Source organism: Ictalurus punctatus, chromosome 12, assembly GCF_001660625.3.
Source record: "Ictalurus punctatus breed USDA103 chromosome 12, Coco_2.0, whole genome shotgun sequence".
Taxonomy (NCBI): Eukaryota; Metazoa; Chordata; class Actinopteri; order Siluriformes; family Ictaluridae; genus Ictalurus; species Ictalurus punctatus.
The window spans coordinates 12,896,318-12,911,687 of NC_030427.2; the positions used below are offsets into that span (position 1 = coordinate 12,896,318).

The window sequence follows — 15,370 nt, forward strand, 5'->3', positions numbered from 1 at the left end:
GGATTACACTGCTGTCGTTTTGTTCTTGAGAAAATGTATATTTGAGAACAACTTGAGAATTTTTAAGAGTTGCACTCGAACATTTCTTACGAACGTCTTAGAATTTATCTCAAGAGCTCTCTTATCTTCTTTCTTTTTCTTAAGAAGATTTTCGTGAGTCCGGCCCCGGGTGAAGCGTCTTACATAAACGGCAAAAATGTTTATTACGTATAACGTTTATTGTAAGAAGACCTTGCTCGCTGTTCGAGGGGTTTCTTTGTGGTTTCTAGGTTATGTGACGAACGAACCGTGTTTTTCAGAGAGAGAGAGAGACAGAGACAGGCTGATGATGGAAGGACTATAGCATCTATAATGTAAGTGAACTTGTTTTGCACCATTAAACTTAGCTATGAAGTTGATTTTCAAAAATGTCTTTAATGAATAAAGAATGCTAGGTTAATTGCTGTGGTATAAGAGGAGTAAAACCCTTCAGGGCATGCCGTTCTCTCTTCAGGGTGGTAAGAGTAACGCATCTTCGTCGCAGCACCCCGCTGTTGATTGATTATTTTCCTATAACGGCACGTCTCGGAGTGTTTTCTGTCTTACTTGTAGTTTAGTAGGATACAAAAGTGGTTCAGGTCTTTAATAGCTGTGGTTTTGTGTGAGTGAGAGTGAGTGCGAGAGCGGTTTGATAGCTTTAAAGATTTCGAGCTGTGTGTGTAACATGAGCCTCTTCTCCCTGTGCAGAGTGGCTATTTTATCCCTCTGGTCAATTCGCTCTCCCTCCCTCGCCTGTGGATCAGGACACCAGAAGCAGCAGCAGCAGGAACAAACAAATGACATTGTCCCTATTCAGGGCCGACCATTAGCTCAGTCCGGAGCGTTTAAGGTAATCCAAACCGGCACATTAAAACCCGCCGGCCTCTTTTTAGCCGTACACATTACACTACTCGCCAAACACTGATAGACCACTTAACGGTACACAAGGGAGACGAGGAGAAGACCGAAGCACAGGAAGAGATCTCGCACTGCTGCTGGACAGAAAACAGATATCACGGGTTTCTTGTATTGCTTCACGATCGTTAACGTGATAAAGCTTACGTAAAGAAAGCTGCCAGGCCTTTTGAATGTACGCTTAGTGAATCCTCGAGCTGTACGAGTGATGAGAGAGAGAGAATGCTCTTTTCACTTGTGCTGAGAAATGCACGAGTGCACTTCAGTCAACAATCATACACCATGTCTGTGTGTATTCTATGTGATAATCTTTGCGTATCGAAGTTTGCCGTCACATTTGAACAGGTTAGATATGTTTAGAAATGGTCTGCGCTTTACACTGTGTATCATTCACCCATTCACACACACACTCACACACCAGTGGTAGCAGAGCTGCCATGCAAGGCGCTAACTTGCCCTCAGGGGCAACTTGGGGTTCGGTGTCTTGCCCAAGGACACTCCGGCATGTGGAGTCACGTGGGCCGGGAATCGAACCTCCAACCCTACGGTTAGTGCACAACCCGCTCTACCACCTGAGTCACAGCCGCCCAGGTCTAGCAAGATATAGCAAGCTGTGAAAGGAGATACTGCAGGCTGGGTTTTTTTACACTACACAGTTTCGATAAGGGACCGCATTAAGGTTTTGAAGCACTCTAGAGTGTGAGGAGCACACTTTGTGGGCATTCTGGGTTCTGGGGCATCCCTGAAGCAAGTGTTATCGTTTGCGTTATAGCAGGGTCATTCTCGCACCAGCCTCGTATGAAGTTTATCAGACCAAAACGTAGCGTGTTGTGTTACAGACAAACCGCTTCATTGGAACACTGGAGACTCCTTCCTCATGGAAAGCTTCACCGTATCACCGGATACACGCGCCCAAGTCGTGCTGTTCTAGTAAATCGATCAGAATTTGAGAATTCAGTAGCACTGTGGTATAACGATGTTTATTTCAGTTTACACAGATTTCGAAAAAAATACCTGGTATGACTGAGGAACCTTATTAACCCTGGACTGACGAGCACATGAAAAGTGAGAGAACCTACGACAGCTAGAACAATAAATCTCAGATTGGTCACTTTGTAGGTTTCTGACGTGTCCGTCGGTGAGCAGATGTTACTCGGATGGTGGAACTGATCAGAAGCGGACACAGAATGTACTAGAAGTCGGTTTGGACTAATTGTGCCTGGAGACAGATGCGCTATAGTCTCGGTGGGGGGAGGGGGGTATGGTATCTTAGTGGTCGGCGTGTTTGCCTTGCACCTCCAGGGGTGGGGGTTGGAATCCCGCCTCCGCGCTGTGTGCACGGAATCTGCATGTTCTCCCCTGTGCTTCAGGGGTTTCTTCCGGGTACGCCGGTTTCCTCCCCCAGTTCAAACACATGCGTTGTAGGCTGATTGACGTTTCTAAATTGTCCGTAGTGTGTGAATGGATGTGCGATGGATTGGCACCCTGTTCAGGTTGTCCCCTTGAGTTCCCTGGGATAAGCGCCAGGCTCCCCGTGACCCTGTGTAGGATAAGCGGTCCATACCATATGGACGGATCTCTGTGCATCGCCAGAGGCCCAAATTTTTGACGAATAAAATGTACATTAATTACACACAGTGTTTAAAACCCCAACAATGATGTTACACCTCAGACTTGTCCCTTTCCACTGATGGACAGGACAGATGATGGAATACAGTCAGTAATTTTATACCTACAAACGAGGTGTCTCTAATAATAAAATAAATTGCTTTAAGACTTAAAATACTAAGCAAGCAGGAAACTTTGTCCTTCAGCTTTGCGTTCTTTATTGTCTATCACATTGGCACTTTCCTTCTTCTTATTGTGATTTTTATGAGCAGCAAATGCTCTTCTTCCTCTGACGTACTTCGCTTGTTTTTTTCCCCGCCAGTTTTCACACGTACAGTGAGAAACAGCAGCAACTCTGCTGAAGTGTTCACACACTTTAAGGCTTTTTTTATATACCTGATTATCAGACGCCGTGAGCTCACTGTAACAGCAGGTGCTTGGAGTCTTTAAGATGAGTGAGAGATACGTGTACAAAAAAAAACAAAAAAACAACAAGTTTAAGTCCATGATGTTTCCACCACAGGACGAGCATCACCCGAAGGCGGAGACGGCCCACTGTTTGACGTCGGTGGGGCATTGTGGGTATCTCTGCAAAGCCTCCATGACTTGCGTGTGATCCAGCATGAGACGCACGAGCTGGTACTCCCTCTGCACTTTACACACTCCGCCATCCACCGGCCGGATCAACTCCAGCTGCAGCAAGTGCTCGAAAGCCTACAGTACGCAACACACACACACACAAAATTAAACTGTATTATCTGTAATGATGCTATAATTATCACATCAGCTAAATCAGGGTTCTCATTCTCACCACATAAAGCGCTGCTGAACTGCACAGCTGTGTGTTTTCTCTGCTCGAACACACCTGATTCAACCTGATAATTAACTGATCAGCTGATTCACGTGCGCTGGAGCTTAGGTGGTGTGTTTCAGCGCACGTGCTCAGATACAAACCCAGAGCTAAAGCAAGCAATGTGCCGAGTGTGTCACGTTCTCAGAATTTAATTCATGCTTCTGGTGTAAGTGGATCGGGTGCGGAAGTGTTTCTAGGATCGACACTGATCAAGGGTAGAGGATGATTAACACACTGTACGTGAGTGGGGGAAAAAAAAAAAAAAAATCACGTTAACGTGATCTTCAGCGACATCCAGAACATACTGTAGTTTATTAAGCTTCTTTCATCGGCACGGTCTATTTTCGCCTTCGTTAACGGTGTCGTACGTTACCCACGATGCCGTTCGACTATCTGCTGACGGTGGTGCCAGTGGTATTATATCCCTCGTGTCATCTCTATGTAAAGAGAGCGATGCAGCGGCACTTCAGTGCTTTACTCTGTCCGGCTCTCAAACCTCCTCATCTGTACACTGCTCAACAGATCAGCTTCCAAAGCCTTCATGTTAATACCTCCATCAGTGTCATCACGCTTGTACATTACGAGAGGGACACGAAAATACAGCGACAGCCTGCAAATTAACACCAGAATCATTCAATATTTCAGTACAAACGTTCTATATAATGTGTTTCAGGTTGGAGGTGGACTTCTCGAACGGTCCACCTATAACACAGAACAAGGTAGGTGTATGTATTAAAGTGCTCACGTGTACAGTGTTTAAAAGCACCGCACACACACCAACAGCAGCGTCACTGTAGTGATGATGATCACCAGCTTCTCGTCTCTTTAAGCGAGCCTGCTCGTTTTCTTTCCTCGTTTCGTAGCAGCGCTGACTGACGAACCAAGCACTAGCGTATTTAGCGAATGAGGTGTTCTTGCGCACTTTCTGAAACGTCATTTTAAAACGATTTATCTGCATGTACACAAACCCTATTACAGCCTCAGTTAACCTCAGTTTCAGCCTAATCAAGATCCTCCTCATCATCGGTCTCCTACGGTAGTGTGTTCTTAATTAAGACATGTTTTAAGCACAAATACATTGAATTATGTATCTGTGGTTCTTATTATTGGATCATTTGTTGCAGGAATTATTTATTTATTTATTTATTTTTTAAAGAAGTGTTGAAGATTTTTATACCATGTGCTTACATCACTAAAAAATAAATAAAGGCATTCGCTTTGTAAGCACCGGTGTATGCATGCACAAGCCTGGCAGAAGGCGGAGGTTAAAGTATGAATCCTGTGAGTATTGGTGTTTGCATTTTCACTGGAATTTTATTTTTTTAGCGTACTCAATTGGTCAGGATTAAGTTTGACTTTTTCGGATCAATGTTTGTGTTTGCACGGCTCTCGGGACTGTATGCTGGTGTGACTAAATGATGACTGATGACTAAAGCTTCCTCTGTGTGTATATAAACACCACCTACAAACTTGTCTATTTTTGTTATTATATGTATACGTGTTACATTTTTCTATTTAATTTTTCTCTCACGCTTCATACTTGGTAAAATCCTGATTGTCCTGTTCAGAGTTCTCCACTAGATGGCAGCAGGGCTGTGTGGGATGGGTTTTTTTATTGTTGTTCTTTAGCTTTTAACTCCAAGAGGTCCATCAATCAAAAAAATATTGTTGTTTTTGTTTTTTACAAGCTGTTTCATTTACATTGCTGTCCTGACATGGAAAAGAAAATAGCAATGTCAGTTATTAACTACGTGCACCCTGTGGAGCCTTAAACGTCATAAACCACAGGAAAGCGCTATTAGTTGCATGAGAATGCGAGTGAGTGAATGTTTATAGCTGCTATAATGTAACTGCTCATAAGAATCAACCTCTTTTTCAGACGTTCCACAACATTTAGTGTAACAAAAAACGGATTTAAAAAATAAATAAAAAAAAGTCAAACTTCTGATTCATTAATATATACAGTGTAATACTATATCATTTATAAATGACAAAAATGATGTGGGGAAAATTGCTGTGGTATGAGAGGAATAAAGCACTTCAGAGCATGCTGTTATAAGGAAATAATCGACGTCGGGCCGCATCACAGCAGCTTGTTGTGGATTCATTTCCTATAACGGCTCGTGCGTAGGCGTTTTATTCCTTACGTAATAAAGCTGCTTACATGTCATTACGTTGGTTATCGTCAATATTTTAAAAACAAGGCAGGTAATGGAATATAATGTCACGTGATAATCACTGGATCATTTGTCCATCCGGTCGTTTTAAGGAAGGATTGATACTGTAAAGACGATGAGATTTGTTGCATGATGAATTCAGACTAAGTTTAGAGTCTCACCTTAAACACCACTGGCTTGTCAAAGTTATGGATGGAGTGAGACTTCCTCTGAAGGAATTTCTTAAACTCTGAGGAGAAACGACGAGACAAAATATTATTCCAGGCACTTTTCATATATATATATATCTATGCAGCATTCAAATATATATATGTACATAATGTGTGTACAATCAGCCGTGGTCAACGGTCAATACGTAATTGGGAAGCGTCTTATTTTATAAACTGCCCGTTTTCCTTTCCTCGCTCCTTCCTCTGACGATGCGAGGAACGAAAACGACGGCAGGAGTCGTCGAGGACTTTACGCCAGATGAAGCGTCACATTAAAGTGACTTCACTTCTGGATGAAGATCACGTGCAGGGTGTGACGAATCCGTCCCTGGTCTACAACTTTCGTATCCACATTTGAATAGATTATTTGAACAGATTCGTACTCGTCGTTTATTATCCAAGTAAGGTCGTTTTGTATTTGTGCTTCTTCTTAGTGTATGCTAGAGACGATGAGTGATACCGTTGTGAACCATTTGGAAGTTAAAGGGCTCTCCTTCGTAGATATCGTTCAAATGCTTCATGGCAATAATCAAACACAACTCCAGGACGGACAGACCTGAGCAAAGAAAATGCAAAGAGGTGAGGTCAGGTGAAGGTTTTTCTGTGTTAAATCATCTATTTGTGCAACTACACCTTTTCAAAAATGTCTGACAGGCACTTCTAATAATATTTCACGCTTTATTTTGTATGTGAACGCTGTTTGCGCCACCGGCAGGTTTGTGTTTAGTTTAGTTTTAGTTTGTAAGCTTGATGCTCTCACCATGCAGGATGTTGCCTTTTGAGTCAGCCGAGCTCATTCGACTGGCCTCCAGTAGGTCTACAGCTCTTAGAATCGGGTTTGAGACAGAAACACGGCTCACTGCCAGCAACTGAGAAAACACACACACACACACACACCCCGAGTCAGGATCTACTGCTTTAGGAAATGAACAGAAAGAACACATTGGTGCTGATCATCATCTTTTTTTTAAGCTCTTCTCACCAGCAGTGAGTGTAAGGAGCGGAAATCTTTACAGGAGTTATAATGTTTCTGTAAAATCTCATCCACTGACTTGTCCTCACACAGTTTCTGAAAGAGAGAGAGAGAATTACCACTCAGTTTTAGTTAAACATCCGTAAGCCATCAGCAGTGATCGATAAGAGATTCACTTAAAGGATTCAGAGCTGTTTCAATGAGACAAACTGTGAGGAAAGATATTGCACAGTTCAATTCTAACTTAATGGAGAATAATAAAGAAGTAAATAAATAATGTATTAGCTCCTTTACTGGGGCTAAAAGGCCACACCTTCTTCATTAAGAGACCAAGAAAAATTCATTTCACTCGTATTTAAACATTACACTAATAATAAAAGGATGCACATCTGCGATCAATAATCAACTGTAATCAATAATCAACACAATGTTTACGCTCCTCTTCCTTTTTTTTTTTTTTTTTTTAATTCATTTTAATAGAAAACCTTCATTTATATGACATCATTTACTCACTGCTTTGTTCGTCACTTTTTGTACGTTCTCCTATCGATCCCTTTTAATCTTTCTCCTCATGCACCGCTTTGTTCTTCTCCCTACTCGCATGATAACGAGTGGGCGTGTCTTAAAAGCCTACGCGGTATCTGGATAATCGTTGTGCTCGACGATTATGGTCGTGTTACAGCCCACGGTGATGATTAGAATTGGATAATTATAAAACTCCCTGCTCGTCATCGTAAGCGGTGAGGAAGACGGGGGTATGAAAAGGCATATAAAGCTACAATCGAGAAAACGCCAAAAGTTAGAGGCTGGCAGATTGTAACCGCAGGAGTTGTGAGTGAGACGGAAAACAGATCAATAGGATGAGAAATCTAAATAAGCGTGCAACAATATAGGAAGACAGGAAAAAAGTTTATTTATTTATTTTTAAATCATGTCAATGAAGGCGTCTCCAGTGTTCCATGTTAACACGATTAAGAAGCTGCATTTTGGTCTTAGCTTTAAAAAAGAGACGCTGATGAGGGGACGGCTTGCTGCTCGAGCGCAAGTCATAAAGAAACTTGTTTTGCAGACGTTCCCCAGCATTAAAAGTAACTATATGTTGTGTCATTCTTCCAAAATAAAAGTTGTAATAATTGGCAAACTCCTGTAGTATAAGAGGAGTAAAACATGCTGTTAATGTCGCATCATACTCCTATAGGAGCACACCTCCGAGTGTTTTATTCCTAAGCTTAGCGACTGTTAGGTCACGTGATACCAGTGTGACACTTCAGTTCAGATTGTGGCGTCGTGTGTTGTACCGAAATGCCGAGGTTCCACTCCTGAGAGAACTTGCTGTCGGGGAAGCCGTCTTGCAGCGTGAGCTCGGACCGAAAAGCGTCTCGATACTGATGGAAACTCCGAGAACTCAACAGGTGAATCTGTCTGTGGGAAAACCGAGACTTCACACGCTTTTCTAAGAGCTCAAGCACGTCCTGTTATAAAGAAAGAAACACACATACAGAGCTATTACGAACATGATCTGAAATTGTTTTGCCCAGAGAATGAAGGTATACACTCTCTCTGTGTGTGTGTGTGTGTGTGTGTGTGTGTGTGTGTGTGTGTATACACACACACCAGTCTGCAGGTGAGGCCCACCACAGCTACAGGAGCCTGAGCAGACTGAGAAACATCGAGCAGGTTATACAGGAGGGTCTGGTTCTTATGATGTGCAAACAGATCAAACTCTTCCAGAATGAAGAGCACCGGCCGACTGCTGCTTTTATCACCTACACAAAGACCGACAGAGACGAATCTGTTAGAACTTACAGGAACAACAGCGGTCTTTGATTCATTCATTCATTCATTCATTTAACCCTAATTCAGTCACTCCCGAGTTTCTCTCACTCTCGCTTCTTTCAAAACGTGAAGCTGCCACTCTTTTAGAAGAATCCCAACTGTATATGTACGTATATATGTGTCTCGCCTGTGATTGGACGGTGTATCATTTGATAAACTGAGTAAACAGAAATGCTAACCTGTCCATCCAGACAGCAAGGAGGGGAAAAAAAATGCTCTCTTGGACTGCTGGTCATGAATGACTCTTATTATGTTCACCATCTCTCTCCTCGGAACTGATCAGTGTTTCGATGGGTTCGTTTACGATTGTAGTTAAAGGAAATTTACTAACAGTATCAAAACCCACTTGATGGCGTTTGCTCTTTTGATTTTTTTTACTTAATCATGCGCAACCGCCAAACATCCTGCAAGTTACCTAAACACCTAGATACCAAGCTAGTGCTATCAATTAAATTATCCCTCTCTCTACTTTCAGTCATAGCAGCACTAGTGAATCATGAGCATCTAAGAGCTCGTGTATGTAGAAGGCGGCAGACAGCGCTGGTTTCATGTGTCTCAGAGGAAGCACATGGTAGCTGATGAGTGACCAAATTAGGGAAAAATATATATATATATATATTATTTTGGTAAGAGCCACTTGTACTCATCCCACTCTCCTTATTGAACTGATGAGGAAGTGAACATTAAAAACAGGTGCAGAGTTATAATGTAAGAAAATCAGAGGACCGACCCTTCTTCAGAGCATCCAGCAGAAAGACCAGATTCTCGGCGAAGCTGCCCTGCAAAACAAAGCACGGTCTTTGAATAAGCCGTTAAATAAGACGCGTCGTGGAGGTGTCGAAAATCCAGCGATGCTGAAACACACTCACAAAGACTTTGTCTCCTACGACGTTCTCCAGCTGAAGCTGGCGTGTAATCTCTCTCAGAGCGATCCGGTCGTCTGTCTGCAGCAGACCTGCACGAGGCGCACAGTTTAATAGGGTTAACGAAGCCGTGACTAAACCGACGGCGTCTTTTAAACACGCGCTGCGGCATCGATTCATCACCCACCGCTCAGGTGGACCTGCAGAACGTTCTTCTTCGCCTCCTGCAACTCCAGCAACTCTCTGAGAGCACAACGTAGCAGCTACACACACAAATAAACACTCAGGTTAGTATAAAGCAGCGGTGTGAATCTCAATACCGTGTCGGGTTTGTGCAATAACGGTAGCATGCAAACCTACTCGTACCATCGTTTTGCCGGATCCACGTGGACCGACGATAAGCACAGAGTTACTCTCACCGTGAACCGCTGTCCTCCTCAACAGCTCCAACAGGTGCCTAACACACACACATACACACACACACACGGTACATCATATACATGCATGCTCACAGGACTGTAATCTTAGTAGAAAGCTGATTTGAAGAGAGTATTCTGTTGTAAAAACCCACTTGTACTGTGATTCCAGGCCCACCGGTTTATCCGGAAGCCTCTGGTGACAGAAGCGCTCCCTCAGTACTCTCTGGACCTGCAGACATAAGAGGATCAAAACGAATCATCACAGTGCAGACGATCGCGGATATAACTTTAAAAACAATGTTGTACAGCATACTCCAGCAATTCCTCTATAAACATTTATATATTTTGAGAAATATCTATTTAACTATCTCTAGCCTCAATCCTACAAGAAATGCATAATCATAATACGAGGTATAACACCTTCATACATCTCTGAATGACTAAACAACTACATATGAAACGTAAAAAAATAATAATAATAATAAAAAAAAGTGTGATGAAGCAGCTTTGTTTTTATGCCTCGATGATCTGGAGCACGTTCTCCATGCTCCGTCCATCACTGACTAAAAATAGAGACATAAAGCAACTCAAAACATTTCTTCACTTTAACCTTCGAGCTTTATCTTTTATTATTGTCCTTACTTTTACTGCCATGTTTCCTTTACATTACTTTTATATAATTACGTATATTATACATGTACTGTTAGATAACTTAATCTATATTTATAACATTTCTATTTCCTGTTTTGTTTGACAGCCTATTGCTTCTTTTTCTTTATCATCATCTGATATTTAAAGTGGTGCTTGAAAGTTTGTGAACCCTTTAGGATTTTCTACATTCCTACATAAACATCAGATTTTCACACAAGTCCTAAAAGTAGATAAAGAGAACACAATTAAACAAATGAGAAATTTATTATACTCGGTCATTTATTTATTGAGGAAAATAATCCAATATTACATATCTGTGAGTGGCAAAAGTATATGAACAACTAGGATTAGCAGTTAATTTGAAGGTAAAATTAGAGTCCGGTGTTTTCAATCACTGGGTGTCACAGTCAGGTGTGAGTGAGGGCCCTGCTTTATTTAAAGAACAGGGATCTATCAGAGTCTGATCTTCACAACACATGTTTGTGGAAGTGTATCATGGCACGAACAAGAGATTTCTGAGGACCTCAGAAAAAGAGTTGTTGATGCTCATCAGGCTGGAAAAGGTTACAAAACCATCTCTAAAGATTTTGGACTCCACCAATCCACAGTCAGACAGATTGTGTACAAATGAAGGAAATTTAAGTCCACTGTTACCCTGCCCAGGAGTGATCAACCAACAAGGATCACTCCAAGAGCAAGACGTGTAATAGTCCACGAGGTCACAAAGGATCCCTGGGTAATTTCTAAGCAACTAGAGTCCTCTCACATTGGCTAATATTAAATGTTCATGACTCCACCGTCAGGAGAACACTGAAAACGTACATTTCTGCCCCTCTGCAGTTTGCTAAAGATCACGTGGACATGCCAGAAAGCTGTTGGAGAAATGTTTTGTGGATGGATGAGACCAAAATAGGTCTTTATGGTTTAAATGAGAAAGGTTATGTTTGGAGAAAGGAGAACACTGCTTTCCAGCAGAAAAACCTTATCCAATCTGTGAAACATGCTGGTGGTAGTGTCATGGTTTGGGCCTGTTTTGCTGCATCTTGTCATCATTGATGGAACAATGAACTCTGAAGTATACCAGCAAATTCAAAAGGAAAATATCAGGACATCTGTCCATGAACTGAATTTCAAGAGAAAGTAGGTCGTGCAGCAAGACAATGATGCTAAGCACACACATTGTTCTACCAAAGAATGGTTAAAAAAGAATAAAGAATAAATGTTTTGGAATGGCCAAGTCAAAGTCCTGACCTTAATCCAATAGAAATGTTGTGGAGGAACCTGGAGCAAGCAGTTGATGTGAGGAAATCCATCAACATCCCAGAGTTTAAGCTGTTCTGTACTGAGGAATGGGCTACAATTCCTCCAGTCCTGCGATGTGCAGGACTGATCAACAGTTACCAGATACGTTTAGTTGCAGTTATTGCTGCATAACGGGGTCACACCAGATACTGAAAGCACAGGTTCACATACTTTTGCCACTCACAGAAATGTACTATTGGCTGAGGTTGATCTTAAGAATTAGTAGTGAGTAATGCGATGGCTGTTCAGGCAGAGTAATTAGTCAGTAATTTAAATACAACGTTGACGATGTAATTAGTAACGAATGACCTTTTTTTTGGAAGTAACTTACCCAAAACTCAGTACGTTTACATGGACAACAATAATCTGATATCAACCTGATTAAGACAATACTCTGATTAAGAAACTACCATGTAAACAATGTTTATTGATGACCTTAATCTGGCTAAAGTCATACTCGAAGTAAACGCAAATCGAATTAAGACATGTGGAGTATAAGTGCATTACAGACATGTACACACCTTAATCACACTATTAATATCGTGTGGGAGTTTTCACCGCATTTTGCGACAGGACGCGTACACACACACGACAGTGCTCAACCGTTTTACGGCAAACGAGAGAGCACGGCTGCGTCCGAAACCGCGTACTAACCTACTATATAGTAGGGGAAATACATGTAGATGTGGTTTAGGACGCAGCCCACGGCTTCAAGCAGTCGTCTATTTGCACGTATTACATGACAAATAATTAACTGCACTTGAAGCTTTCGTAAAATTAAAAATGAAACACCCAAAACTGTATACGGTCCCATAACGAAGACAAACTGTATATTGATACATGAAATTCTGGAGGGACGTCAGACGGTGTGACGTGGGGACGTAATGACGTGTGCCGTTAATCGAACCATGTTCTATAACATGTAAAACGGGAACATGAAAGGAGTATTCTAAAAGCAACTCATGTAAACACCTTAATCACAATATTGTCTTATTCAGAATAAGGTCATTAATTAGATTACTGCTGTCAATGTAAACGAACTCACTCACGTTCCCTACAGAATTTCACATAACATACAGTTGGTCTTCGTTATGGTACCCTATACAGTTTCAGGTGTTTCATTTTTAATTTTACGAAACCTTCAAGTACAGGTAATTATTTGTCATGCTATACGTGTAAACAGACGACTGCTTGAAGCCGTGGGTTTTGTCCCAAGGCGCGGACTGTGTCCCAAACCGCATACTTACCCACTATATAGTAGCCAAAATACATGTATTTCTCCTACTGTACGGTTTCAGACGCAGCGTTGCGCTCTTGTTTGCCATAAAACGGTTGAGCACTGCCGTGTGTGTACGTGTCCTGACGTAAATTGCGGTGAAAACTCCCACACGACGTTAATAGTGTGATTAAGGTGTGTACATGTCTGCAATGCACCTCGATAATACAACTAAAACGAGAACACTCCACATGTCTTAATTGGATTTGTGTTTACTTCGAGTGTGACTTTAGTCGGATTAAGGTCATCAATAATCGCTGTTTACATGCTAGTTTCTTAATCACAGTATCGTCTTAATATCGGATTATTGTATGTAAACATACTGACTGTCTCTGTGTGTAAATATACCTTTTAATCAGGTTTGTAACCTCTTCTTTGTTGTTTTTCTCACACTGTTTGATGCAGAATACACTCATTTCATTTTTAGTTGATAATTTTGTAGGATAGAGGTAAATGTTGCTTTTTTTATTATTATTTATTTGTTTTTAATCCAGAATGTATACGGGAGGGAAAACCTTCGCACGCAGCTGTATAGACTATCCGAGAAAAGATGGCGGAGTGATCACTTTAATATACCCTAATGTTTTCCAGTAGCATGAGGATATCCAGTGTAAGACACTGCCTGCATTGTTTATACAGGTACAGCAGCACTAACCTGTGACACACATTCTCCCACAGCCACGTGCTTTTCCATGGACTTCCGTTTACTCACGATGCTGCAAAAGAAAATAAAGGAAGCTCAGGCACAACACGACCAAACAAAACCTATTTAAACACACACACATGATATTTGTTGATTAGTTTTCAGTTTTCCAAAAGAGCTGGAGAGATTTAGCAGCACTGACTGCAGCATATCATATCATATCATATCATATCATATCATATCATATCATATCATATCATATCAGAGCGCGCGCGACCCAGTGCTGAGCTAGCTGCTTAGCTAAACACAGATTATCCCAAATCCTACAACATTCACTTACTGTTAGCTTCAGGATTTTTTAAACCGAAACGAAATGTCCTGGTGGTGAACTTTAATGGCATAAATGCCACCCGGTGCTGAAGACTCGTAGCCTAAACGCGGCCGGAAGAGAGAGTCGCGTCATAGAGATGCACTTCCGGTTTGACTGGGCTTGAGAGGAGGTCATCAAAAGTACAAGCTGTAGTAAAACACAATAGATACATTCTAGGGACATGTTTCATCATAAATAACACTGTTTATTAGTTATACTGAAATATATCATACATTATTTTAAAACAAACGTACACAAAAATCATCACAGAATATAGACTTTTTAGTCAGTGACCCGTTCTACTGTAATTTATGTGTGTGTGTATATATATATATATATATATATATATATATATATATATATATATATATACACACACACACACACACACACTCACGTTTCACAAAACTCCCTCAGTATAGGTTTATTTTACTAACAATCTATTTAAATATTAGTCTTTAGCATGCCATTCGAAATCAAAATTGGTAACACCAATGTGATAGTTTATCTAGAAAACAATATAATAAATAGTTTGGGAGATATTCCTGTTTTAATTTTACGTCTAGACACTTCTGAGAAAACAGTTAACTTTTTTTTGATGACTCAACCTGTACTAGTCTTGTGTCTGTCCAATTAAATGCTCCCACCCCTAGGGGCGTGTCTTGCTCTACAGTAACAACTCAGCAGTAAATATGGTTTATCAGCATGTCGCTTCACCTTCCTGCGCAGTATTCACTTTCAAAAAATTGGGGTTTATTCATTTTGGGGCAGAAGGAATTTGTGTGCTTTTCAGAGGAGTTTTTTACCAACTTGAGGCCATTCATCACCGGAATGCTGCTACCGCGGTGTAATCGAAGGCACGACACCGTCTTTTTCACCGTCTGTGCTTTTTCGTGAGTAAAAGGAAGTATTATCCTTTTATATATTTCTATTTTATCCGGTTTCAACGCTGCGGCTTTCCGTCACACTCAGCACCACTGGCACATGACCTCAGCTCAAACATGTACGACGTAACTCTAAGATGTCTTTGTTAAAACCATCCAGGGTAATATGGACAGGTGCAGATGAGGACGCAGTGAGAAATCCTCCACAGCTGAAAACACCTCTCGCTGTTCTGAGTATTTAGCGAGTTCAGTGAGCTACTCACTTAAGTTTGTTTGGATTTGATGGAGGTCTGGAGAATCTCGGACACTATTGGCTGTTGTGTAAATCAGTCATTAAAACACTGTCTCCTTGATTTATTTATTACAGTCCATC

At 41.3% G+C, this 15,370-nt stretch overlaps 1 protein-coding gene across 1 annotated transcript; it reads right to left on the bottom strand.

The window, feature by feature from the left end:
• Positions 1 to 1,897: 1,897 nt before the first annotated feature.
• On the bottom strand, positions 1,898 to 14,224 carry orc4 (origin recognition complex, subunit 4). Its single transcript, XM_017481328.3, has 14 exons — positions 14,084 to 14,224; positions 13,756 to 13,816; positions 10,024 to 10,100; positions 9,819 to 9,909; positions 9,640 to 9,715; positions 9,459 to 9,544; positions 9,320 to 9,368; positions 8,368 to 8,519; positions 8,052 to 8,225; positions 6,763 to 6,849; positions 6,541 to 6,649; positions 6,241 to 6,336; positions 5,733 to 5,800; positions 1,898 to 3,255 (listed from the first exon to the last, which is right to left on the bottom strand). Exons 2-14 carry the CDS (start codon positions 13,792 to 13,794, stop codon positions 3,073 to 3,075), a joined length of 1,287 nt encoding a protein of 428 aa, XP_017336817.1. The 5' UTR covers positions 13,795 to 13,816; positions 14,084 to 14,224; the 3' UTR covers positions 1,898 to 3,072.
• Positions 14,225 to 15,370: the final 1,146 nt, after the last annotated feature.